This window comes from Nerophis lumbriciformis, linkage group LG10, assembly GCF_033978685.3.
Source record: "Nerophis lumbriciformis linkage group LG10, RoL_Nlum_v2.1, whole genome shotgun sequence".
Lineage (NCBI taxonomy): Eukaryota > Metazoa > Chordata > Actinopteri > Syngnathiformes > Syngnathidae > Nerophis > Nerophis lumbriciformis.
The window spans coordinates 33,363,940-33,389,840 of record NC_084557.2 but is presented as its reverse complement, the minus strand read 5'-3'; the positions used below and the strand labels follow the sequence as shown (position 1 = coordinate 33,389,840).

At 39.9% G+C, this 25,901-nt stretch overlaps 1 protein-coding gene across 3 annotated transcripts in view; it reads left to right on the top strand.

The window, feature by feature from the left end:
- mical2b (microtubule associated monooxygenase, calponin and LIM domain containing 2b) overlaps positions 1-25,901 on the top strand; it is a 123,200-nt gene that overhangs the window by 60,718 nt on the left and 36,581 nt on the right. For 2 of the 3 annotated variants that reach the window (XM_061969796.2, XM_061969797.2), the window contains exons 10-16: positions 1,047-1,173; positions 1,331-1,415; positions 7,930-8,077; positions 13,639-13,838; positions 15,920-15,996; positions 16,243-16,311; positions 16,420-16,545. In XM_061969796.2, the coding sequence (XP_061825780.2) occupies positions 1,047-1,173; positions 1,331-1,415; positions 7,930-8,077; positions 13,639-13,838; positions 15,920-15,996; positions 16,243-16,311; positions 16,420-16,545 (832 nt within the window). Of the gene's footprint in view, positions 1-1,046; positions 1,174-1,330; positions 1,416-7,929; positions 8,078-13,638; positions 13,839-15,919; positions 15,997-16,242; positions 16,312-16,419; positions 16,546-21,886; positions 22,013-22,096; positions 22,526-22,624; positions 22,727-22,848; positions 22,942-25,901 lie in introns of all 3 variants that reach the window. The other variant, XM_061969798.2, reaches the window with a different exon arrangement.

The window sequence follows — 25,901 nt, the reverse complement described above, 5'->3', positions numbered from 1 at the left end:
CGACCAAGAGACCCTACTCCATTCCAGACTGCCCACCAGCTCTGGCCATCGTCCGGTCGGCGCGGATGAGCGAGAATCTGTCCAGGGAGACCAAAGTGTCGGATACATGCTCACTCAGCCAGGACCCCGCGAAACCCGTCCATCCCGCCGGAGAGAAAACAAACATCTCCCATGCCAACCTTAAGCAAACAGCGCGATGCTCAACGCCAGCTCCGCAGCCCCGTCCGTTCCTCCATGTCTCAACTGGAACCTCCAGTCTCTCCATGTGGAGTACGGTGCAAACAACAGAGTTATGGCCAAAAAGCTCCCCTGAAGCATATCCAAAAATCAACAAATAAACAAGGCAAAAACACATAAAAGCATCAAAGAACACAAATGGGACACACAATAGCACAGAGCTCCTGCAACAAGCTGCTACTATCATGGTGCAAAAAAAATTAAAAAAAACATTTTAATTTGTATGGCACATCATTATTCCACATGCCAATAAACACTGACATAGACATGCACATAGATAATAATGTGGTAGTCGCCGGTTAAAGAACAAAAACCCACAATAGTCATTAAAAAATAAGTACAGTAATTTCCTAAAATGCGTATCAATACACTACAAATTGGACTAGCTTTTTGGCAAGTCACTTTTGAGAACTTTTGCGCTGCCTATCAGTGCACGCCTGTATACGTGCAACTTGTCCTCCAAACCCTTTAGACATGGAGAGAACAGAGAAAACATAAAAGCCTTTTCTGCGGCCATGTCTCTCCAACTAATGGAGTGTATTTTAACATGTCGCACGTACCAACAGATCACTTCCTGTTTCCTGTTTCAAACTACAGTGCGGTTGAGCATCAACTGCACATAATATACATTGTGGCATTAAATAGAATTTGCGTTAACCACGCGTTAACTTTGACTGACCTAAATGTATCGAAATGTTAGCCTAAGGTAATACCACGTGTCTATTTTAAAGGTATCTTTGCAAAACACTACAATGGCTACAGTGTGTTTTTTTATTTGTTGCTCCATTATTAGTTGTAACTTTTCACAGGGAAAGCATCTATCGGTTGCTGCCTCAAACTACCACAGAGAACATCAGTAAAAACTTCGATCAGTATACCATTGACCCCGCCACCCGCTATCCCAACCTGAATTCCAGCTGTGTACGCTCCCACCAGGTCAGTCTCATAAAAGTTTACTCCATCAGACATTTTTATATTAACTATATTTCTCTAAGGATTTACATTTATTTTAAAGAGCAAACTATAACTTTTCAAATATATTAATGTCATACGAAAGGAGCCTCTAATTACTTTTTTTTCCCTTATCTCTAAGGTGCGCCACCTGCTCATTGATGGCCAACGGGATTTGAATCGCTTGAATCTGCCCATAGGTAGACGTGTCAACCTTTCCAGAAAAGGTGAGGCTGACCGGCTGATTATGGTAATTGTGAATGTGGTGATATTTTTTTATTCCAAGTTGTATATACAGTACTGTACCAGTACCACTTTATCTGGTATTTGGCCAACATAAAAAAACTGTGATACATTAGCAACATAAAAAAAGTGATACATTAGCAGCTGAGTGGTTATGAAACTGTAGACACATTTTAATCGAAACCGTAATAATGTTTTCCGGTTAGACTGCCTCTCTTTTTTGTCATACATATTACAAACCCTGTTTCCATATGAGTTGGGAAATTGTGTTAGATGTAAATATACAGTTAGGTCCATAAATATTTGGACATCGACACAATTTTCAGTATTCCAGCTCTGTACAACACCACAATGGATTTGAAATAAAACTATCAAGATGTGCTTTAAGTGAAGACTTTGAGCTTTAATTTGAGGGTATTTACATCCAAATCAGGTGAACGGTGTAGAAATTACAACACATTTTATATGTGCCTTCCACTTTTTAAGGGACCAAAAGTATTTGGACAAACTAACATAATCATAAATCAAATTGTCACTTTTTAATACTTTGTTGCAAATCCTTTGCAGTCAATGACAGCCTGAAGTGTGGAACACATAGACATCACCAGACACTGGATTTCGTTCCTGGTGATGCTCTGCCGGGCCTCTGCTGCAGCTGTCTTCACTTCCTTCTTGTTCTTTGGGCATTTCCCTTCAGTTTTGTCTTCAGCAAGTGAAAAACATGCTCAATGGGATTCAGGTCAGGTGATTGACTTGGCCATTGCAGAACATTCCACTTCTTTACCTTAAAAACTATTTGGTTGCTTTTGCAGTATGCTTCGGGTCATTGTCCATCTGCACTGTGAAGCACCGTCCAATGAGTTTTGAAGCATTTGGCTGAATATGAGCAGATAATATTGCCCCAAACACTTCAGAATTCATTCTGCTGATTTGGTCAGGTGTCACATCATCAATAAATATAAGAGATCCAGTTCCACTGGCAGCCATGCAAGCCACTACCACCACCATGCTTCACTGATGAGGTGGTATGCTTTGGATCTTGAGCAGTTCCTTCCCTTCTCCATACTCTTCTCTTTCCATCATTCTGGTACAAGTTGATCTTGGTCTCATCTGTCCATAAGATGTTGTTCCAGAACTGCACAGGCTCTTTTAGATGTTTCTTGGCAAACTCTAATCTGGCTTTCCTGTTTTTGAGGCTCACCAATAGTTTACACCTTGTGATGAAACCTCTGTATTTCCTCTGATGAAGTCTTCTCTTAATTGTTGACTTGGACACAGATACACCTACCTCCTGGAGACTTTTCTTCATCTGGCCAACTGTCGTGAAGGGCTTTTTCTTGACAAGGGAAAGGATTTCTCTGTCATCCACCACACTTGTTTTCCGTGGTCTTCCATGTCTGTTGGTGTTGCTGAGCTCAGCAGTGCGTTGTCTCTTTTTAAGAATATACCAACAGTTGGTTTGGCCACACCTAATGTTTTTGCTATCTCTCTGATGGCTTTGTTTTGATTTTACAGCATAATGATGGCTTGCTTCACTGATAGTGACAGCTCTTTGGACTTCGTATTGAGAGATGACCTCCCCAGATTACAAATGAATATACCACACTTGAAATGACATCTAGGCCTTTTATCTGCTCTTTGTAAATGAAATAAATGGAAAAAAACAAGGGAATAACACACACCTGGCCATGGAACAGCTGAGTAACCAATTGTCCAATTACTTTTGGTCCCTTAAAAAGTGGAAGGCACATATAAAATATAAATGTGTTGTAATTCCTACACCGTTCACCTGATTTGGATGTAAATACCCTCAAATTAAAGCTCAAAGTCTGCACTTAAAGCACATCTTGATTGTTTTATTTCAAATCCATTGTGGTGTTGTACAGAGCTGGAATACTGAAAATTGTGTCAAAGTCCAAATATTTATGGACCTAACTGTAAATGGAATACAATGATTTGCAAATCATTCTCAACCCATATTCAGTTGAATATGCTACAAAGACAACATATTTGATGTTCAAACTGATAAACTTTTTTTTTTTTTGCAAATAATCATTAACTTTAGAATTTGATGCCAGCAACACGTGACAAAGAAGTTGGGAAAGGTGGCAATAAATACTGATAAAGTTGAGGAATGCTCATCAAACACTTATTTAGAACATCCCACGGGTGTGCAGGCTAATTGGGAACAGGTGGGTGCCATGATTGGGTATAAAAACAGCTTCCCAAAAAATGCCTTTCACAAGAAAGGATGGGGCGATGTACACCCCTTTGTCCACAACTGCGTGAGCAAATAGTCAAACAGTTTAAGAACAACGTTTCTCAAAGTGCAATTGCAAGAAATTTAGGGATTTCAACATCTACGGTCCATAATATCATCAAAAGGTTCAGAGAATCTGGAGAAATCACTCCACGTAAGCGGCATGGCCGGAAACCAACATTGAATGACCGTGACCTTCGATCCCTCAGACAGCACTGTATGAAAAACCGACATCAATCTCTAAAGGATATCACCACATGGGCTCAGGAACACTTCAGAAAACCACTGTCACTAAATACAGTTGGTCGCTACATCTGTAAGTGCAAGTTAAAGCTCTACTGTGCAAAGCGAAAGCCATTTATCAACAACATCCAGAAACGCCACCGGCTTTTCTGGTCCCGAGATCATCTAAGATGAACTCATGCAAAGTGGAAAAGTGTTCTGTGGTCTGACGAGTCCACATTTCAAATTGTTTTTGGAAATATTCGACATCGTGTCATCCGGACCAAAGGGGAAGCAAACCATCCAGACTGTTATCGACGCAAAGTTCAAAAGCCAGCATCTGTGATGGTATGGGGGTGTATTAGTGCCCAAGGCATGGGTAACTTACACATCTGTGAAGGCACCGTTAATGCTGAAAGGTACATACAGGTTTTGGAACAACATATGCTGCCATCTAAGCGCTGTCTTTTTCATGGATTTCCCTGCTTATTTCAGCAAGACAATTCCAAGCCACATTCAGCACGTGTTACAACAGCGTGGCTTCGTAAAAAAAAGAGTGCAGGTACTTTCCTGGCACACCTGCAGTCCAGACCTGTCTCCCATCGAAAATGTGTGGCGCATTATGAAGCGTAAAATACGACAGCGGAGACCCCGGACTGTTGAACCACTGAAGTTCTACATAAAACAAGAATGGGAAAGAATTCCACTTTCAAAGCTTCAACAATTAGTTTCCTCAGTTGCCAATTGTTTATTGAGTGTTGTTAAAATAAAAGGCCATGTAACACAGTGGTGAACATGCCCTTTCCCAACTACTTTGGCACGTGTTGCAGCCATGAAATTCTAAGTTAATTATTTTTTGCAAAAAATAAATAAAGTTTATGAGTTTGAACATCAAAAAATGTTGTCTTTGTAGTGCATTCAATTGAATATGGGTTGAAAAGGATTTGCAAATCATTGTACTCCGTTTATATTTACATCTAACACAATTTCCCAACTCATATGGAAACGGGGTTTGTATATTCCAAGCCAAACCCCTTTTAAAATAAGTACACACCTTCATCAATTATTTTTATCAATATTTTAGTTTCATAGCCTGGGACTGGAGCTGCGATATTATTAAGGGAAAACATAAATTTCAACATGTACGTGCATGATTGCCTCCCTGCGGATGATGGGCCACTTGGCAGTATATCAGTTTTCCAATATGCCGAGAGGGACAAGCGGTAGAAAATGGATGGATGGATAACAAACCCAAACACACCTCCATAATGATACCCTGTCTTGCTGTGGAAGATGAAGGTGATGGAGTGTCCATGGATGTCTGCAGATTTAAAACCAATTCAGCATGTGTGTGTTAACCTCATGCAGAAGGTGGGAGGAGTGGAAGGTGTTGTAACATGATGTCATCATAAAGAAGTGAAAGAGGATTACAGTATCAACCTGTGCAGCTCTAGGGAGAGGATTACGGCTTGATAATACTGGTGCTCCCAATAGATATTGATAATTTTACAGCTGTACACTGACTACAGTTAAATCCAACTTTCATTTCTACAGCATTTTCCCCGGGGAAAATACAGTATAATAATTTTGTCGTGATGGGTCTACTCACTTTTTTTGATATTGTGTATGTACCAGTGACGTGCGGTGAGGTTCATGGCTGGTGAGGCACTGACTTCGTCACAGTCAGATTTACAAACATATGAACCCTGAAGAGTATCTTATTCACCATTTGATTGGCAGCAGTTAACGGGTTATGTTTAGAAGCTCATACCAGCATTCTTTACACATACAAACTGTAGCACACAAAAAAGCACATTTAATAAAAAAAACATTATTATGGTCTTACCTTTCTTGCTGGACATCCACACAGCCAGCCTTTGCGTGTGAACCACGCCGTTTGAAAAGAACGGGTCTTCTGTCCCGAAGACTGAAGCTAACCTTTAAGCTCCGGCGTTGGTCTACCTTTGATTATTACCTCCTGCTTCGATTTAAAGTCCAGTTTAGAAAACTGTTTTATTTTACATATGTAATCCTCCATGTTTTTAATAAAAGTCCAGCCGAGAGGAAATAATAAACGACCGCTGCACTTGACTTGCTAACTGTTGCTTGTTCTCACTTCTTCTGCGGCCGAGGAATGATCTCTGGGATCACTACCGCCCTCTACCACCAGGAGGCCGGATTACTGCGAGCCTCAGCCAGTACGTCTTTTGCAGCCGTTTTATGAATGCTCAGTACAAAAGATACGTTACACACATACAGTTGTTGACAAAATAAACTGTACATTATATACCTCAGCTAACTAAACTATGCCATAGTTTAGTTAGTTGATATAATTCATATAGCAATACGGTCTCACTGCACAGCAGGCCAGCAGTTAGCCGAGTCAATGTTGAGGCACAACTCAGTGACGTGCCTCAACTGGCTGCTGATCACCGCACCGTTTCTTCTCAGTATTTGAACGGCAAATGTGAAAATTCAGCGATTTTGAATAAAAATAATCTAAAACTGGTGAAGTTAAATGGAAAATAACTTTAGTATAATCACTGGATACATATAACAATTTAATAAAAATTTTTTTTCTTTTTAAATTTTTTTTCTTTCCATGATAGCAGGTGAGGCCCCGCCTCACCTGCCTCTACTGACTGCACGTCACTGGTATGTACGTACACAGGTCACAACACAGTAAAAAAATGGTTTGGGCACAATAAATGCACAGACATGCATATATGTCAAATTCATGTTATTTTTTCTTGCAGTCACTGGTTCTAACCTCAAAAATCTTAGTTAGAAAAGTAACAGTAATGCGGTGCCATTTTACAAAATGATGATAAACATATAGTCAACGTGCTGGATTAAATTAATGCGTGACTAGAGTGCGATACAGCCAAGTGATGTTTGACTAAAAAAGCACTAAGACAGCGCAGACCTCTGCCAGGCCCTATGTCCTGCATGCGTAATGCTAACACACACACAGAAGTTGAGCCCTGTAACGTAAACGTAAGGTAACTTAGTACAAATGATCCGGATCACCCCCAAAATCAAATTACTTGTTTCTTATCCCATTTCTGACATTTCCTGAATGTTTAATTAAATTCAGTCCATATTTAACCAGAATTTGACAAACACCGAGGTAAAAAACAATAGTGGTCCGAGAGGAGTTTTGAAATCATTGATATCCCAGCATCATATAAATATTACCTTGGGCAAAACCATGAACAATCCATCTGTTTAATTACTAAGCTGAAGGTAAGCGTATAAAACAATTTTAACATCATTAAAAGACAAGATTAAAAACTTTATTTTAACTCCAGAATGTAATTGAAATCACAACCTTCTGCTTTGTAGTTCATCGCCTTGTCACACGCGCCACAAGGACCTCCAGAAGTAAAGGGAGAAACTTCTCTTAATATTCTAATCAGTGACAGAACATGATGTGTCCAGGAATATGTTTGGGGTAAAATGTCATCTTCTTTCACACTAAACGCCCCCCCTACACGGAGAGCAAAGCACACAGCGCATGTTTTACGTTCAGAGCGGAGTGGCACCTGACTGACATGACAGTATTATACTGACAGCTTTTCACATCGATTTCATTCAGGTAAGACTAACATTAGTGACCTCAGTATAATGAGTGTTATTTTGACAACACATTTCAGATCGAATTATGTTTAAAGTAAAAGTGGACTTCATTGTGTTATGTTATCTGGAGTTGTAGCGGGTTCAGCTTTGCACGACCAAAGATCGTACATTGAGAGAGGATGATGTACCGCATTGTCCCACACAAAGTATATTTGCAGGAAGTCATGTCATCTTCTTGTCACTTAAAAAATTCAGAGGACATGACCTCGGGGTCCTCAATGGTAGTTACGGCCATGGTTATGTTGCCAGCTAACAGACAAACTCCTGGTGGACGTAATAAGGTATAGAGTGCATGGCCTCAATTTGTAATGCAAGTCATCAATGCATAATTAAAAACGACAGCTTGCCTTCTGTGACTAACATTACATCTCTTACAGAGTCTGAGGTGCGCACGGACCGATTGTTGACCTGGTGTCAGAAACAGACCAAGGGCTACAGAGGAGTCGACATCACCAACCTGACATCTTCCTGGAGGAGCGGCCTTGCCCTATGTGCCCTTATACACAGGCAGAGGCCCGAACTCATGTGAGAACACACTTGTTATATTCAATTAATGTATATATACAGTGTGTGTGTGTGTGTGTGTGTGTGTGTGTGTGTGTGTGTGTGTGTGTGTGTGTGTGTGTGTGTGTGTGTGTGTGTGTGTGTGTGTGTGTGTATATGCATGTGTGTGATTATATGTATGTACCGTATTTTTCGGAGTATAAGTCGCTCCGGAGTATAAGTCGCACCTGCTGAAAATGCATAATAATGAAGGAAAAAAAACATATATAAGTCGCACTGGAGTATAAGTCGCATTTTTTGGGCAAATTTATTTGATAAAACCCAACACTAAGAATAGACATTTGAAATGCAATTTAAAATAAATAAAGAATAGTGAACAACAGGCTGAATAAGTGTACGTTATATGAGGCATAAATAACCAACTGAGAACGTGCCTGGTATGTTAACGTAACATATTATGGTAAGAGTCATTCAAATAACTATAACATATAGAACCTGCTATACGTTTACCAAACAATCTGTCACTCCTAATCGCTAAGTCAAATGAAATCTTTTACGTCTAGTCTCTTACGTGAAGGAGCTAAATAATATTATTTGATATTTTACGGTAATGTGTTAATAATTTCACACATAATGTCGCACCCCCGGCCAAACTATGAAAAAAAACTGCGACTTATAGTCCGAAAAATACGGCATATGTGTGTGTATATATGTATGTGTGTGTATGTGTATGTATATGTGTGTGTGTGTGTGTGTGTGTGTATATATATATATATATATATATATATATATATATATGGGTCTGTAATGTAATTGTAGATACACCAAATATAATAAATGTAATGTCTACATCACTACACTATCTTCAGAACTGTCTAAAAGAAAGTTAGTTACTTGTAGTTAAAATTTTAAGGAAAACATTTTTCTTTTTGATTATTTATTCCATATTATGCACAAGTGTGAGAGTGCGTGTGTGCGCTGACAATGTTTAAACAGATGCTTTAAATCACACGGGAAAGTGTTGACAATGATTTAAGTCTGAATATAAATGTAAACATGTAAAATGGTGAATGTGTAAATACAGTGTAAATGTGTAAATACAGTACAACCAGCTGCGATGAAGCCCGTTTTTCAGGGAAACTGATGTGGACCCGCACGTGCCAACACACACACACACACACACACAAAATGCAAGCAGACACGCACACACAGTGACCCTTTTTTTGCCACACAGCACAGTGCTGATTAAAACGTAACTTTAATATTTTTTGTGGGGCTCTCATTCTTTTTTCTGACTGCTAAGCATCTTTAGGAACTCTGAAGACACTTTCACCCTTTTCGCTATTTAAACGGTTTGTATAGTGTCCAGGGTGTACCCCGCCTTCCGCCCGATTGTAGCTGAGATAGGCTCCAGCGCCCCCGCGACCCCGAAGGGAATAAGCGGTAGAAAATGGATGGATGGATGGTATAGTGTAAAACAACCTACGTGTAGGGAATTTTTCTTTGAGGAAGGCTAAATGGTGCCTATTATCCATTGAGAACATACGCTGGCTTGACCACCACGCATATTTAATGAGCTGGACGTGACGATATGTAAATCCAAGCAATTTGTGACAATATTCCAATAGGTGACGTCAACGGATATGGTAAAGGTTTCCCATTAGAGCTTTGCACGAGTCCACCATTGTAGTCTGACGCTGTAGTGTAGTCTGTAAGATCCTTCTTATACTCTATTATCTTGTTGTGGGGCAGACTGGCTCATACATGTACATGCATCGTCCGCTGTTGCCACTTCTAATACAAAGTAGCGTTTAGTTCTAACTACGGGTATATTAAAAACTACAACATGGCTAATGGTAAGAAGACACAATCGAAATGGAGGCACATAGATAAGGGTGTGTGTGTATGCGCGCGTGTTAAGGCCAGGACCCATAACAAACTTTGCTGGATGAGATATTGTCCCACAAAAAAAAAATTCTGATAGACAATATTATTGTCGGCATTATAGGTAGTTAAAAAGCTCCTCGGTGGCAAGGCCCCAGGGGTAGATGAGATCCACCCGGCGTTCCTTAAGGCTCTGGATGCTGTGGGGCTGTCTTGGTTGACAAGACTCTGCAGCATCGCGTGGACATCGGGGGCGGTACCTCTGGATTGGCAGACTGGGGTGGTGGTTCCTCTCTTTAAGAAGGGGAACCGGAGGGTGTGTTCTAACTATCGTGGGATCACACTCCTCAGCCTTCCCGGTAAGGTCTATTCAGGTGTACTGGAAAGGAGGCTACGCCGGATAGTCGAACCTCGGATTCAGGAGGAACAGTGTGGTTTTCGTCCTGGTCGTGGAACTGTAGACCAGCTCTATACTCTCGGCAGGGTCCTTGAGGGTGCATGGGAGTTTGACCAACCAGTCTACATGTGTTTTGTGGACTTGGAGAAGGCATTCGACCGTGTCCCTCGGGAAGTCCTGCGGGGAGTGCTCAGAGAGTATGGGGTATCGGACTGTCTGATTGTGGCAGTCCGCTCCCTGTATGCTCAGTGCCAGAGCTTGGTCCGCATTGCCGGCAGTAAGTCGGACACGTTTCCAGTGAGGGTTGGACTCCGCCAAGGCTGCCCTTTGTCACCCATTCTGTTCATAACTTTTATGGACAGAATTTCTAGGCGCAGTCAAGGCGTTGAGGGGATCTGGTTTGGTGGCTGCAGGATTAGGTCTCTGCTTTTTGCAGATGATGTGGTCCTGATGGCTTCATCTGGCCAGGATCTTCAGCTCTCACTGGATCGGTTCGCAGCCGAGTGTGAAGCGACTGGGATGAGAATCAGCACCTCCAAGTCCGAGTCCATGGTTCTCGCCCGGAAAAGGGTGGAGTGCCATCTCCGGGTTGGGGCGGAGATCTTGCCCCAAGTGGAGGAGTTTAAGTACCTCAGAGTCTTATTCACGAGTGAGGGAAGAGTGGATCGTGAGATCGACAGGCGGATCGGTGCGGCGTCTTCAGTAATGCGGACGCTGTATCGATCCGTTGTGGTGAAGAAGGAGCTGAGCCGGAAGGCAAAGCTCTCAATTTACAGGTCGATCTACGTTCCCATCCTCACCAATGGTCATGAGCTTTGGGTTATAACCAAAAGGACAAGATCACGGGTACAAGCGGCCGAAATGAGTTTCCTCCGCCGGGTGGCGGGGCTCTCCCTTAGAGATAGGGTGAGAAGCTCTGCCATCCGGGGGGAGCTCAAAGTAAAGCCGCTGCTCCTCCACATCGAGAGGAGCCAGATGAGGTGGTTCGGGCATCTGGTCAGGATGTCACCCGAACGCCTCCCTCGGGAGGTGTTTAGGGCACGTCCGACCGGTAGGAGGCCGCGGGGAAGATCCAGGACACGTTGGGAAGACTATGTCTCCCGGCTGGCCTGGGAACGCCTCGGGGTCCCACAGGAAGAGCTGGACGAAGTGGCTGGGGAGAGGGAAGTTTGGGCTTCCCTGCTTAGGCTGCTGCCCCCGCAACCCGACCTCGGATAAGCGGAAGAAGATGGATGGATGGATGGATTATTTTAATACCAATTAAAGCACTAATGTAACTGACATACTACAGTTACATTAGTGCTGAAATGATAATAATGCAAGTATCCCTTTCAAACCTTCATTTTCATTAGTATTTTTTTTTTTGTATATAATGTCTATTGTATATAAATAAGTAAACCAACAATAGAAATACAATGGAGTCTCAATCTCTCTTAGAAAAAATTGCACCGACCTGGTAAATAAATATTGAACATCTAAAATGGGTAAATGGTAGGGGTGTAACTGCACGTGTACTTGAATTGAACCGTTTCGGTACGGGGGCTTCGGTTCGGTCCGGAGGTGTACCGAACGAGTTTCCACATGGACATATTAAGTAGCGTACCGCACGTTGTGTAAACAATGCACACCGAGGCACAACACACGGCATGCTAGCAGCTAACGGGCCATGATAGGCTGACCATACGTCCTCTTTTCACCGGACATGTCCTCTTTTGCGGAGCTGTCAGGGTGGAGTTTCTTAAATGCCTCAAATGTCCGGCATTTTGAGTTAGGGTTGCGTGTATTTTCAATGTACTTTCAGGGTTAAGAAGGGGTTAAAAACAAAACAAATTGTGCGCGCAGCAGCATTCGTGAGGGAGGGGCAGAGACCGAAAGAGCGAGAGAGTTATGATGAACGCGCATGCGTCGCCAGGCTCTGCTTTTTATCCATAGATTTATCAGATTTAATTTTTTATTATCTATAGCAGGGGTGTCAAAAGTGTGCCCCGGAGGCCATTTGCGGCCTACAGCTAATGTTTTAAAGGCCCACGGCACATTCTAAAAATACTATTAAAATAAACAAAAACATAACAAAAGTGAAATAAAAAAGCTTAAAGGTTAAATGTAATTTAGAAAAAGTTGCAATGTTAACTAATAAAACAAAGCTGTTTTCTTTTCTTTCAAACTGTCATTGTTCAAAACATAATATTGAATCACAATCAATGTTACTATGAATTATTGACCTATCCAAGGTTCCGATTACTTCACATCAAATATTCCACTAAGAAAAATATTTTTGGTGGAAGATTTTGCAAATTTGGTAAATAAATAACCCAAAAATGTATATTTTGTTGTTTTCTTACTGTACCGAAAATGAACCGAACCGTGACCTCTAAACTGAGGTACGTAGCGAACGGAAAATTTGGTGTACCGTTACACCCCTAGTAAATGGGTTATACTTGCATAGCGCTTTGCTACCTTCAAGATGCTCAAAGCGCTTTGACATTAAAACCTCTTGCACCCTGTTTGGAAGCAAGAGACAAAGAAAGCGATGCCGGCAAAATTATTAAGGAATTTTTTTCATCTATCGTTCAATTAATTGACTTATTGGTTATCGCCCCAGGCCTATGTGTTTGTGCTCTGAGAGAGATGTCAGGTTTGCAAGTGTGTGACCTCAGAAGAGAATTTAATTACAAACATATTACTTTGCCTGAGAAAATATTAAGACATTTCAAAGTTTATAAGCTGTGTTATGTTTTGTGGCTGCAGACTATTTTTCTTTTGTGAAAGTGGAGGCAAAATGGCCTTTTTGATAGTAAAGTCTTGTATTTTTTTTTTTTATTTGGTAGAAACTCAAATTTTATGAGCTAAAGGGGGTTTAACAATTGAAGTTTCACTGTTAAAAGATTTTAGCATTATTTATTTCCGACTCTAAAATATAAAGTACATGTTGTAAAAGTATATAAACAGCACTACTATAGGAGCTGGTAGGAAAATTCCACCGTGCCTTTGATGCAAATTTGCCTCTGCGCGCAAGCATTCCTGTGCACACCCTTATAAACATATAGAGATTTTAGAAAAAATATGACTCTAGTTTATTGTCATGGAAATCCAAATCAGTTGAGAGTGCAGTGATTTCTGGCTAATGTTTGAGTGATCTGGAACAGGGTATGAAGTGTTATGAAGTAAAGTTTAACAACTAGTGTTTATTACAATTGGCTGATTAATACCTTGAAGCTGTACAAATAGTAAAGTAACATAATGACAGATATGAGTTTTTATGAAATATATTAACCATGTCTTTATTATCTTTTCATCTCAGTGACTATGACTCACTTAATGAGGAGGACATTGCCGCAAACAATCAGTTGGCCTTTGACGTTGCTGAGCATCAGCTTGGCATTCAGCCAGTGACGACTGGAAAGGAGGTGGCTTCGAAGGCCGAACCGGACAAGCTGCTCATGGTTTTATACCTGTCAAAATTTTACGACGCCTTCTGGAACTCGCCAAGAAGTAGAAAAGGTCAGAGTAACAAAAAGTCCTCTTAGCAATAATGTATGTTGTTACTTTCAATCTTCTTTTTTTCAGTCACTTTCATTCAAAAGGAAATGCCTTTGGGGTAGTAAAGGGCACCAGCTATATCCATTTCGAAGATCAATTGGTTAGACATAGGCTGTTCAATACAATAGTTACTTGAAATAATTACTATCATTTTTCATTTCCATATAATGACACAGGCACTACTCTGAAAAGAATAGCAAATTCACAATATATTAGTCTCATAAACTTGCGCTTAAAGGGAAACTGCACTTTTTTTGGAATTTTGCCTATCCTTCACAATCATTATGAAAGACCTGACGACAGATGGATTTTTTTAAATGCATTTTAAAAATTTAATAAATTTGATCAATAGTCCACTTACAATGGAGCCTATGGGAGCCATTCAATTCTACCCTAAGAGTCCCGAAAAAACATCCAATCACCTCCATCGAGGTTTTATGTAGTAAGTATATATGTAATGTAGTAACGGGCACATTTATAATAACATTTCATATTTACGTATTTTGATCATTTTAAGCATACGAAGCGCATTAAGTAAAAAAACGCATCACGTTTGCTTTTTTTGTCATCACTGATTTCTTCTGACTGCAGACTTTATAGAGCCAACAAACATAATACAATATCGCTTACTGTACAATGTCTGCTATAATTAGGATGCCGACTGCTTGGATGTTCATATATTCCCATTTAGATGAAAAATGTCTCAAAATCCTCGCGAAGAAACTGGGTGGGTCGGGGGGCTGGAACAAGCACTTTTCGTGTAGTTCTCGCCAGGTCCTAAATGGCGGTCAAAGTGTCCCAACTTGTCAGACTATATCCTCAGCCATCTACTTTTCAGGTAAGATGCATGATTTATGATCTACAATAAACTTCCAAGGAGCAGTGAAGCAATGAAACAGCAGACCACTCAATGATGTAAACATAGGCTTAGGCACACAAGCTTTTAATCATGCTATCACTAATACTTGGTTATTATTGAAGTCCCGAAATGTAAATGGAGTATTGTTGGTGCTTTTTGAATGGTTATTTGTCAAATTTTCATGGGCGGAATAGAGGAGTTCCCATTGGCTCTGCTGTAAGCAGACTTTTATTTACGATCATTTAATATTAAAAATGCATTTAAAAAAAAAAGCATTCTGTCATGTCATGTCATAATGATTGTGAACAATAGGCAAAATTCCCCCAAAAAGTTCAGTTCCCCTAAAAAGAACATATTGAACTATGATAAATAACTACATTATCGACAATAATTGCAATCTACAAATGAAATGAGTGAAAGTAAATTAATTGAGGTATTTTTCTTGGTAGAGGTTTGTATTACTCACTCTTGTGCAACAGAAAACTGCACATGCTTCTCAGACATTGTGCGTGAAGAAAGAGGGACTGATGAGGAGATACATCTTACAGTTTGTGGTTATGCATCTGTTTCCACTAGTTTTTTATGAATGTTTAAAATTAATCATTAAGGACTCAAAGTTGGTGACATTTTTTCCCAAAATGTGACAGGAACTCTCCATTGTTTCCAGCTGCTTGAGTGAAAATGGACAAGTCTGAATTGTCTCACTCATCTGCATATTGACATGCATTGTAATTACCCCTTAACAAGAACCAGCAAGCTTGGAGTATTTCATTTCTTGACATTTGACTGGCACGTTTAATTAGTTTGGAGCCTCAGGCGTGACTCTCTGACTTTCCTTTCATTTTAGATTTTTTTAGTGTAAGTTGTTGAATATCAAATTGCAACATGTGTGCATATTCAAACAAACCTTTTCAATAGACGGCTAGTTTCTATTGAATTGGCTTACAAATTGAAATAGACTTCAAATTAACATTTGTTCTATAAACGTCCGGTTGTTCCCTTGTTTGTGGATTAAAGTCAAATATAGTTTTGCTTGCACTTAAGTTGTCACTTGGGGTAGTCACTGCAGACTTACTAATACTACATATTACTTTCAATTGTGCTCAGTTAGATAATGTTTTAACATATTTTGGATTATAAACGTAATGTGATTTTTCTTTTGAAATGTCCTTTCACATTCCAGGAGCAAAAGAAATGGATGAGACCAGTGAAGAACAATCATTAAGAAACATCGGCCACCCCAGGAAGAGGATACCCAGGGTACTGTAATAAACTGAACTACTGTTATATTCTGACTTTTATATCTGGTATTCAAGTTTGTTTTTTCTGAGGATGAAAAGTGTGCTCTTCTCGCACTGAAAGCTTATCTAGTTATACTAAAACCAACCAAAGCAAGTTATATTTAAATTATGTAACCCTTGCTCCATCCCCTGGCCTAGAAAGATGCAAAACTGTGATTTCTAAGGTTAAGCATTCACTGTAAAGGCCTCTTGTTTTCTCTCACAGGATGACAAACAACTGGACGCTGATTCTATTAATAAGAGACGACGAAAGGGGAACCGCTGCCATACAGAAGTTAGTGATTCATATGATGCTGTAATTAACTTCAATGAGATAATTAATTTCTTTAACATTTGATTTGTTTGATGTCTTTTCTGTCTTACTCATGTTCCCTGGCATCAGCTATCCTGTGACAGTGCGCCCTCCGCAGGTGAGGACAGGGAACTGCGAGAGAACAGGGTCCGTTCCATGGCAACACAGTTGCTGGCCAAATTTGAGGAGAACTCGACAGAGAAAATACATGGCAAGGTGAGAGATGCACACTTTCAATTGTATAAAGTACAATAATAATGGGGACTTTTCAGGTCACCCTAACCATTTAATTGATCTTACCCTCAAATTATTGCTTGCATCTTTGGTGAATATGGGACAATACCGAGAGGGACGAGTGGTAGGAAATAGATGGATGAGTGGATAATTAATTCTTAGTTGTCTGTATTCTCACTATGTTTAATTAAGCTTCACAATGTACAGTTGTTATTTGCAAAGTTGGTACATTTAAAGTGGTTTGGAATAAACCAACAAAACAATAATTAAAATAGTTCAACTTACATTTTAAAAAAGGTTTTATTTTTGTTAAATCTGTTAAAAAGTGGTGCATTTTGGAAATACATTAAATATTCAATTTGGGCTGAATAATTTAGTAAATACACATTTATTTTAAAAGTATACAGTTACAAATGTCACAACACATGAAAAAAAAAAAAAGATTAATTGGGTAAAAAGTTGGGACGGCGTGGCTCGGTTGGTTGAGCGGCCGTGCCAGCAATCTTCGTTTGATCTCCTAGTCATGTTCGTTGTGTCCTTGGGCAAGACACTTCATCCTTTCTCCTGATGGGTCGTGGTTAGGGCCTTGCATGGCAGCTCCTGCCTTGTGTGTGCGTGCGGAAATAGTGTCAAAGCGCTTTGAGTACCTTGAATGTAGAACAGCCCTATACAAGTATAACCCATTTACCATTTAAAAAAAAAAAAAAAAAAAAAAGACATCTATACATATACAGTACTTGTGTGCCCATATCAGACCATAAAATAATTGTTTTTTCCTTCCACATCTTTCATTTCCTTTTCTTTTTTCCTTTCATTTCAATTTCGTATTTTAATCAGCCTGAGGATGACCTACCCGACCCATCCTTTTCTCCGTCGCTTCCTTTTTCTTGTACCTCACTTCTTCTTTTAAATGGGGAGGATGAGAGTTAAAACCCCCGCTTTGCAAAGCCCGACGATGTCACTCCTTCTACTCTGCCACCCCTCCACCCACGTTTTAGGTGTATGCTTCATTTTCAATTTTTGGCAGCTTTGTCCTTCAGGAATGTGATGTAGTACTTTAGTAATGAATTATTAGTAGGGCTGTCAAACGATTAAAATATTTAATCACGATTAATCACATTTCATTCATAGTTAATTCAAAATTAATCGCGATAATCGCGGGTAGATATAATTTTTCATCGTTAATAAGTGTACCCTAGGCAGATAATTTTCAAGTTTTAACACCATGAATGGACAATTAATTTGCTTTAATGGAATATGTTTTAAACACTATGCTTCTTCAAACAGCTCAATACAAAAAGGACTGACACACTTTTAATGACAATTTAAAAAAATGCCTGCTGTGTATTGTCTTGCCAGATTCTTAATTTGTTGGAATACGGAATTTGTATTCCTGCTTCAGGAGCACTTTCATTCCGGGAAGGAGCTACACTTCCATGTTCCAGTTTCACACAAAATGTGGATTTTTACGATCATGCTTTGATTGCCACAGATGTTTGGTAATGTCAAATGTGATATGTTGTACGTAAATAAATGCTACTGATATTCTATACATTACATGTTGTACAAGTTAATGGTCTTCATATTGCTGCATGGCAATGTTTTTGTCACGGTCTGGTGACCGTTGCTTGCAGCGTGACCCCAAGGATGCAGAGAACAGCAGGCAGAGTGCAAGTAAATCTACATTTAATGGCAACAAAAAACAGGGAACTAACAATTTCAGCACATGAAGCTGACTATCAAGCACAATGATTTAGCACTGAAGGAGAGACCCAGGAGGAAACTAAATAGAACTAATTAATGAGAATCAGGTGTACTGCCAGGGAATGGAGCAGAAAGTAAAGGTTTTTCAAAACACAAAGACCAGACAGGAAATACGGACAAAACAAGAGCACCAGGACAGGAAGTGATATACACAATATTTCAGCCAGCCATAAACTCCTACCCCCCACCCATATTCCTCAACTGATGTACTAATATTTCTTTAGGTGCAAATATCACAGAATAACATTACAAAACATATTTGACAAAGCATGATCGTAATGTAAGACATTTTTTTTGTTAATGTACAAACCCCGTTTCCATATGAGTTGGGAGATAGTGTTACATGTAAATATAAACGGAATACAATGATTTGCAAATCCTTTTCAACCCATATTCAATTGAATGCACTACAAAGACAAGATATTTGATGTTCAAACTCATAAACTTTATTTTTTTTTTGCAGATAATAATTAACTTAGAATTTCATGTCTGCAACACGTGCCAAAGTAGTTGGGAAAGGGCATGTTCACCACTGTGTTACATGGCCTTTCCTTTTAACGACACTCAGTAAACGTTTGGGAACTGAGGAGACACACTTTTTAAGCTTCTCAGGTGGAATTCTTTCCCATTGTTGCTTGATGTACAGCTTAAGTTGTTCAACAGTCCGGGGGTCTCCGTTGTGGTATTTTAGGCTTCATAATGCGCCACACATTTTCAATGGGAGACAGGTCTGGACTACAGGCAGGCCAGTCTAGTACCCGCACTCTTTTACTATGAAGCCACGTTGATGTAACACGTGGCTTGGCATTGTCTTGCTGAAATAAGCAGGGGCGTCCATGGTAACGTTGCTTGGATGGCAACATATGTTGCTCCAAAACCTGTATGTACCTTTCAGCATTAATGGCGCCTTCACATATGTGTAAGTTACCCATGTCTTGGGCACTAATACACCCCCATACCATCACAGATGCTGGCTTTTCAACTTTGCGCCTATAACAATCCGGATGCTTCTTTTCCTCTTTGGTCCGGAGGACACGACGTCCACAGTTTCCAAAAACAATTTGAAATGTGGACTCGTCAGACCGCAGAACACTTTTCCACTATGTATTAGTCCATCTTAGATGAGCTCAGGCCCAGCGAAGCAGACGGCGTTTCTGGGTGTTGTTGATAAACGGTTTTCGCCTTTCATAGGAGAGTTTTAACTTGCACTAACAGATGTAGCGACCAACTGTAGTTACTGACAGTTGGTTTCTGAAGTGTTCCTGAACCCATGTGGTGATATCCTTTACACACTGATGTCGCTTGTTGATGCAGTACAGCCTGAGGGATCGAAGTCACAGGCTTAGCTGCTTACATGCAGTGATTTCTCCAGATTCTCTGAACCCTTTGATGATATTACGGACCGTAGATGGTGAAATCCCTAAATTCCTTGCAATAGCTGGTTGATAAAGGTTTTTCTTAAACTGTTCAACAATTTGCTCACGCATTTGTTGACAAAGTGGTGACCCTCGCCCCCTCCTTGTTTGTGAATGACTGAGCATTTCATATAATCTACTTTTATACCCAATCATGGCACCCACCTGTTCCCAATTAGCCTGCACACCTGTGGGATGTTCCAAATAAGTGCTTGATGGGCATTCCTCAACTTTATCAGTATTTATTGCCACCTTTCCCAACTTCTTTGTCACGTGTTGCTGGCATCAAATTCTAAAGTTAATGATTATTTAAAAAAAAAAAAAAAGTTTATCAGTTTGAACATCAAATATGTTGTCTTTGTAGCATATTCAACTGAATATGGGTTGAAAATGATTTTGAAATCATTGTATTCAGTTTATATTTACATCTAACACAATTTCCCAACACTTATGGAAACGGGGTTTGTAGTTAAAGCGGATGTATAGAGTAGCGCTTTTATTTTGAAGCTGGAAAAGTGTGTGATTGGTTTAAAAAAGTTTCTTGACATGTTTTGATGTTGGACTTGTTGCATTAAAAAAAAGTCCTATCAACTTCCTGCCAACCGTCTTTCATTTCTGTTCAGCTTTTATGACATCTTACTTACTAAAATAAGTCAGACTAAAAAACAAAATGTTATGTTATCACTGCACCTTAACTGTAATCTAAACACCGAAGTGAAGCACCACCCACCTCTGAACGACACGTGCAGCAGCCTTTTGCTGCAGTGTGTTGTCTTGGCGAAAAATAGTCCTTTCTTGTCGGGAGAACAACTTGCCATCGCTTTGAACCTGATGTTTCCATGTTGTGCCATTTTCTTTCTCCATTTCTGCTCGCTATTTTCCCACTTGTGGCTCACCAGTAACTAGTGAACTGCTGCCAAGTTTCCCCCACTACGGCGCAGCCCGAGGGTCTAAAAGGAAGCGTGTGCGTTAATCGCCAGTTAACAATAAATTTCAATAAAAGCACTATTTTTTTAATGCGTTATCGCGTTAACTTTGACAGCCTTAATTATGACTAACATTTATTTCCTGTGATCCCTCTGACGTGGGGACGGCGTGGCGCAATGGAAGAATGGCCGTGCGCGACCCGAGGGTCCCTGGTTCAATCCCCACCTAGTACCAACCTCGTCATGTCCGTTGTGTCCTGAGCAAGACACTTCACCCTTGCTCCTGATGGGTGCTGGTTAGCGCCTTGCATGGCAGCTCCCTCCATCAGTGTGTGAATGTGTGTGTGAATGGGTAAATGTGGAAGTAGTGTCAAAGCGCTTTGAGTACCTTGAAGGTAGAAAAGCGCTATACAAGTACAACCCATTTATCATTTATTTATTTACATTGGCTCTTTCTGTCATGTATATGTCCAAACTTATTTTTAATGTAATGTAGGGGCTACTTTGATATTTTTCACATTATACCTGTTTATTAACCATGCTAAAAATCAATCCATTGTACAGTATTTTTTAAATGAAAAGTTACAATAAACCTTTTTTAATTTTTTTTATACAATTTGGCATCTAAAAAGAGTACTACAGTCGAAATGTTTTGAATAAATGTCAACAATATTGTAACAATATTGATTTCAGAGATAATTATGGTCACAATATTAATTATCTAAACTGTAAACTGTTCAGTTCAACTGAATGTACTATAATGTAGGTCAAGCAATCATAAGCAGTTAACTATATGTAACATAAATGGCAAACATTTCGGATTTGTGAATAGTAACAAAACAAAAAATATTAGAATTGATTTGAAATCTTGTAACATGGCAACTTCTTCTCCTGGAGCCTTTTTTTTATTATTATTTAAGTGTGGCACTACCTTCGATTTTTTTTTTGAGAATACATTGTGAGCCATTTAAAAAAAAATACTTTTACTTTTACAGTAATACTCCCCGTATTACTGTAAAAATGTGCTTCTGTGGCTTCAAGAAGCATTTGCATGCTCTGTCTGAGTGGCAGTGGTTCTCCATCATTGCCTCACACTACAAGTATATTGCGCTCACCAAGCTTGAATTTGCTTGAACTCTACTACCCATATATAACAATTCTAATCAGAAGGTATTCGCTTCTTATAGCAATATTTCATCTTCCTGCTCCACTTTGCAGAGTGACACTGAGAGTCTGTCTACTAGAGAATTTGCCAAAAACACCATAAAAGAGAGAGCAGTACTCCTTTCGTCCACGTTTTCTAGCTCCAGCAAACCTTCACCTCTTCTTTCCTCTATTTATGAGGTACAGGTTGTGAATTTATAAAAACGTGTTTATGCTCTGTACCTCTGTATTTGGAATTTATGTGTTTTTGACTTTTTTCTTTAGGTTGAGCAATCTACTTGTCTTCCTCCTTCACCTCCGTCTAATATCGTCTCCATCTACCCTGTGGTTCACCCTGTCCCTGACCCCACTGTCCAGTCTGGTTTCTCCTCTGCCTCCTTTTATCCTCTTGAGCACAAGGAAAAGAAAGAATCGTCCTTTGTATTGTTTTATACTGACTCTGAAAATCCTGAGCAAACGTGTCAAGCTGATTCCTCTAATAGCATAGTCCCCACTGAAATATCTTGCTCTGATGAGAGCCAGGATGTTGCCTCCCAACCTCCTAGAATCAGCTTCTCTTCAGGTGCAGTGTTGGCACTGTCAAAGGACAATACAGGGACAGAATACAGTTCTCAGGGCATGCTTGAAAACAAATATGTCCACAGAAGTGCCCACGAGAGATCTGACAGCCGCAGATGTGAAACAGATGTAAAGGTAACAAATGACTAGATTGGCGTTGAGTAATATATCGTGGGACAAGGCAAGTACGTTATCTCTAATAGACTGATCTTCCTTCTGGTGTCTGGGTCTCAGTCCAATGGAAGTTGTGCGCTCGAAGCCCCTAATGGAATCATGCGAAAATCAGTTATTCGCTCTGAGAGTTGTCCAACTGCAGTTCCAAGCTACAGTAAAGAGGTACCAGTTTGTAACCCTGCATACATCCAGGCCTGTTTATAGAAAGGGTGTTTTCTTCTTTCCTTTTTCTGACTTTCCTTGCTTTTCTGTTGTCATTGCGTTTCTCTTGCTGTCAATATCAGCGAACAGTTGGAAAGGTGTCATCAGCCATAAATGCTAAAGCCCAAATACTGGCCCTCCTGTATGAGACAGATCACAGGCCCAATGCTGCTCCGGTAAGGTGTGTGTGTGGATTGCAGAGGGAAATCTAACCTCCTAATGAATTGCTTTTTCTAATATTTTGTGTTAAAAGCTACACCTTTTGTATAACTAAACAAAAATACCACACGAGAGTCGTTGAGCTTCCACAAAACACTTTGGACACCTTTGCCAATGTTTTTTGTCCGTACATTGTGCATGCAATCATGTCTAACTACCATATATTTACATACAATGTCTGAAAGCGTCTTCTACCAATTATTGCCAAGTATTGCACAACACGGCCAGCTTGATGCTTACAAAAGCTTGACAGTGGCATGTCAATTAACGTGCTTGGGCCTGATTTTCTAAGATCCCAAATACTATGGATTAAACATGTGCAAACTATAAAATTGCGGGTACTTTCAGTGGGCGTGTTGTGTGTGATCTACTAAGACTGCATGCACAATTGATAACTATTGCAAACCCCCCTATTTACATGGAGTACCACCAGCTGTCACCATAAAGACATTAGTTGTCCTTCACATTCATGACATCGTATGCTCCAAGAGTCCAACACAGGCCGATTTGTTATGTTCTAGAATATGCAGCAGATGGCACTTTTTCTATAAGATATACTGTAGAATGTAACCTATTTTTAGCACACTGAAGGTGCACTCTGGGAGGCGCCAGTGTTGTAATGGTGCATCTGGAATGAGCCATAAATGCATGAAAATGCATGTTGCAAGAAATATTTCATATAGGAGGTATATTAATAACATATCTCCTATATAGAAAAAAACAACAACTAATGCCTAAAAATACATCAGCAGACATTTGTTATAATCATCATCGTAGTCATATTATGATTTTTTCCCCCTACATTTAAAACCCTTCCTTGTGATCTACATCACATGTAATGGTGCTGCTTTGGTCCAAATTTTGCATAGATTATTTTTTTGCACACCATCTTCAAGTCTCTTTGTTCCTGTCTCTTCAGAACGTGCCGTTTTGTAAGAATTGTTATTTACGCACTGAAGTCCTCCTCCAGCAGGCGAGTCCCCTTTCGACTGAGTCTTCTTCCCAACAGCCATGTTTTAGTTTTTTGCACCTCCATAACGAGACTACTGACAGATATAAGTTAGAAGTTAGAACTATACGCTACTATACGTATGCTACAACAGAGAACTTTAGCATGCGTGTGCATTTACGAGCCTGCCTGCCCCACAACAAGAGGATAGAGTAAAAAAATAAAGTTATTGACTACAACTGAACATAAAATATGCAGTCGTGCGAAGTTCTTCAGGTAAACCTCTACCACGTATGGCGATATCTGCTGGTGTAACGAAGGCAAATAATAGTCACTTAAGTCTCAAATTCCAAACGGCTTGTTTGGAGCAGCTACACAATTTTGAAATTCTATTGCTCTCTCTCTCTCTCTCTCTCTCTCTCTCTCTCTCTCTCTCTCTCTCTCTCTCTCTCTCTCTCTCTCTCTCTCTCTCTCTCTCTCTCTCTCGGTCTCTCAATATTTATATCTTTTTTTTCTCTCTGTTATAATGTAACAAATATGTTGACAAGCGCACATATTGCAGCGCCGCCGCCTCCTTTCTCTCAGCCATTTGTGCGTAACAGCCATTTTCCACAAACATTACAAACGTGTTAAATACAGACACAAAACATTGATCACAAAACAATTTCAGTCTTGATAAATCTCCATGTAACTGCAAAATTATTATATTATCATCTGTTACTCCTAGTATTGTGGGCGTTGTAATAATAGCCATGTATTCTGCATATACATCAAGACGCTAAATGGACAGGGTTCTCTATTTTGCTCATTAAAGAGACACAATCCTCTGTTCACGAGTTTAGTAGCTCAGCTCTTTGTGCAGTATCAAGTTACACGCACCCTTTTAGTAGATCAGGTCCTGATGTTACTGTGCCACTCCTGTACTGTTTGTGGCAGTAATTAAACACAGTGGTTACCAACCACAAAACATAGCAATCATCACCACAGTTCCATCTGCTTTACATTATGTAAAATTTATCATACTAGCATGTAGCATATTTCATGGTACAAACCCCATTTCCATATGAGTTGGTAAATTGTGTTAGATGTAAATATAAACGGAATACAATGATTTGGAAATCCTTTTCAAGCCATATTCAATTGAATGCACTACAAAGACAAGATATTTGATGTTCAAACTCATAAACTGTATTTTTTTTTTTTTTTTTTTGCAAATAATCATTAACTTAGAATTTCATGGCTGCAACACGTGACAAAGTAGTTGGGAAAGGGCATGTTCACCACTGTGTTACCAACACTCCGTAAACATTTGGTAACTTTCAACAGTCCGGGGGTCTCCATTGTGGTATTTTAGGCTTCATAATGCGCCACACATTTTCAATGGGAGACAGGTCTGGACTACAGGCAGGCCAGTCTAGTACCCACACTCTTTTACTATGAAGCCACATTGATGTAACACGTGGCTTGGCATTGTCTTGCTGAAATAAGCAGGGGCGTCCATGGTAACGTTGCTTGGATGGCAACATATGTTGCTCCAAAACCTGTATGTACCTTTCAGCATTAATGGCACCTTCACAGATGAGTAAGTTACCCATGTCTTGGGCACTAATGCACCCCCATACCATCACAGATGCTGGCTTTTCAACTTTGCGCCTATAACAATCCGGATGGTTCTTTTCCTCTTTGGTCCGGAGGACACGACGTCCACAGTTTTCAAAAACAATTTGAAATGCGGACTCGTCAGACCACAGAACACTTTTCCACTATATATCAGTCCATCTTAGATGAGCTCAGGCCCAGCAAAGCCGACGCCGTTTCTGGGTGTTGTTGATAAACGGTTTTCGCCTTGCATAGGAGAGTTTTAACATCAAATCAAATCAAATCAAATCAACTTTATTTATAAAGCACATTTAAAATTTACCACAGGGGTAGCCAAAGTGCTGTACAATGGGCAGGTTAAAAGATAAT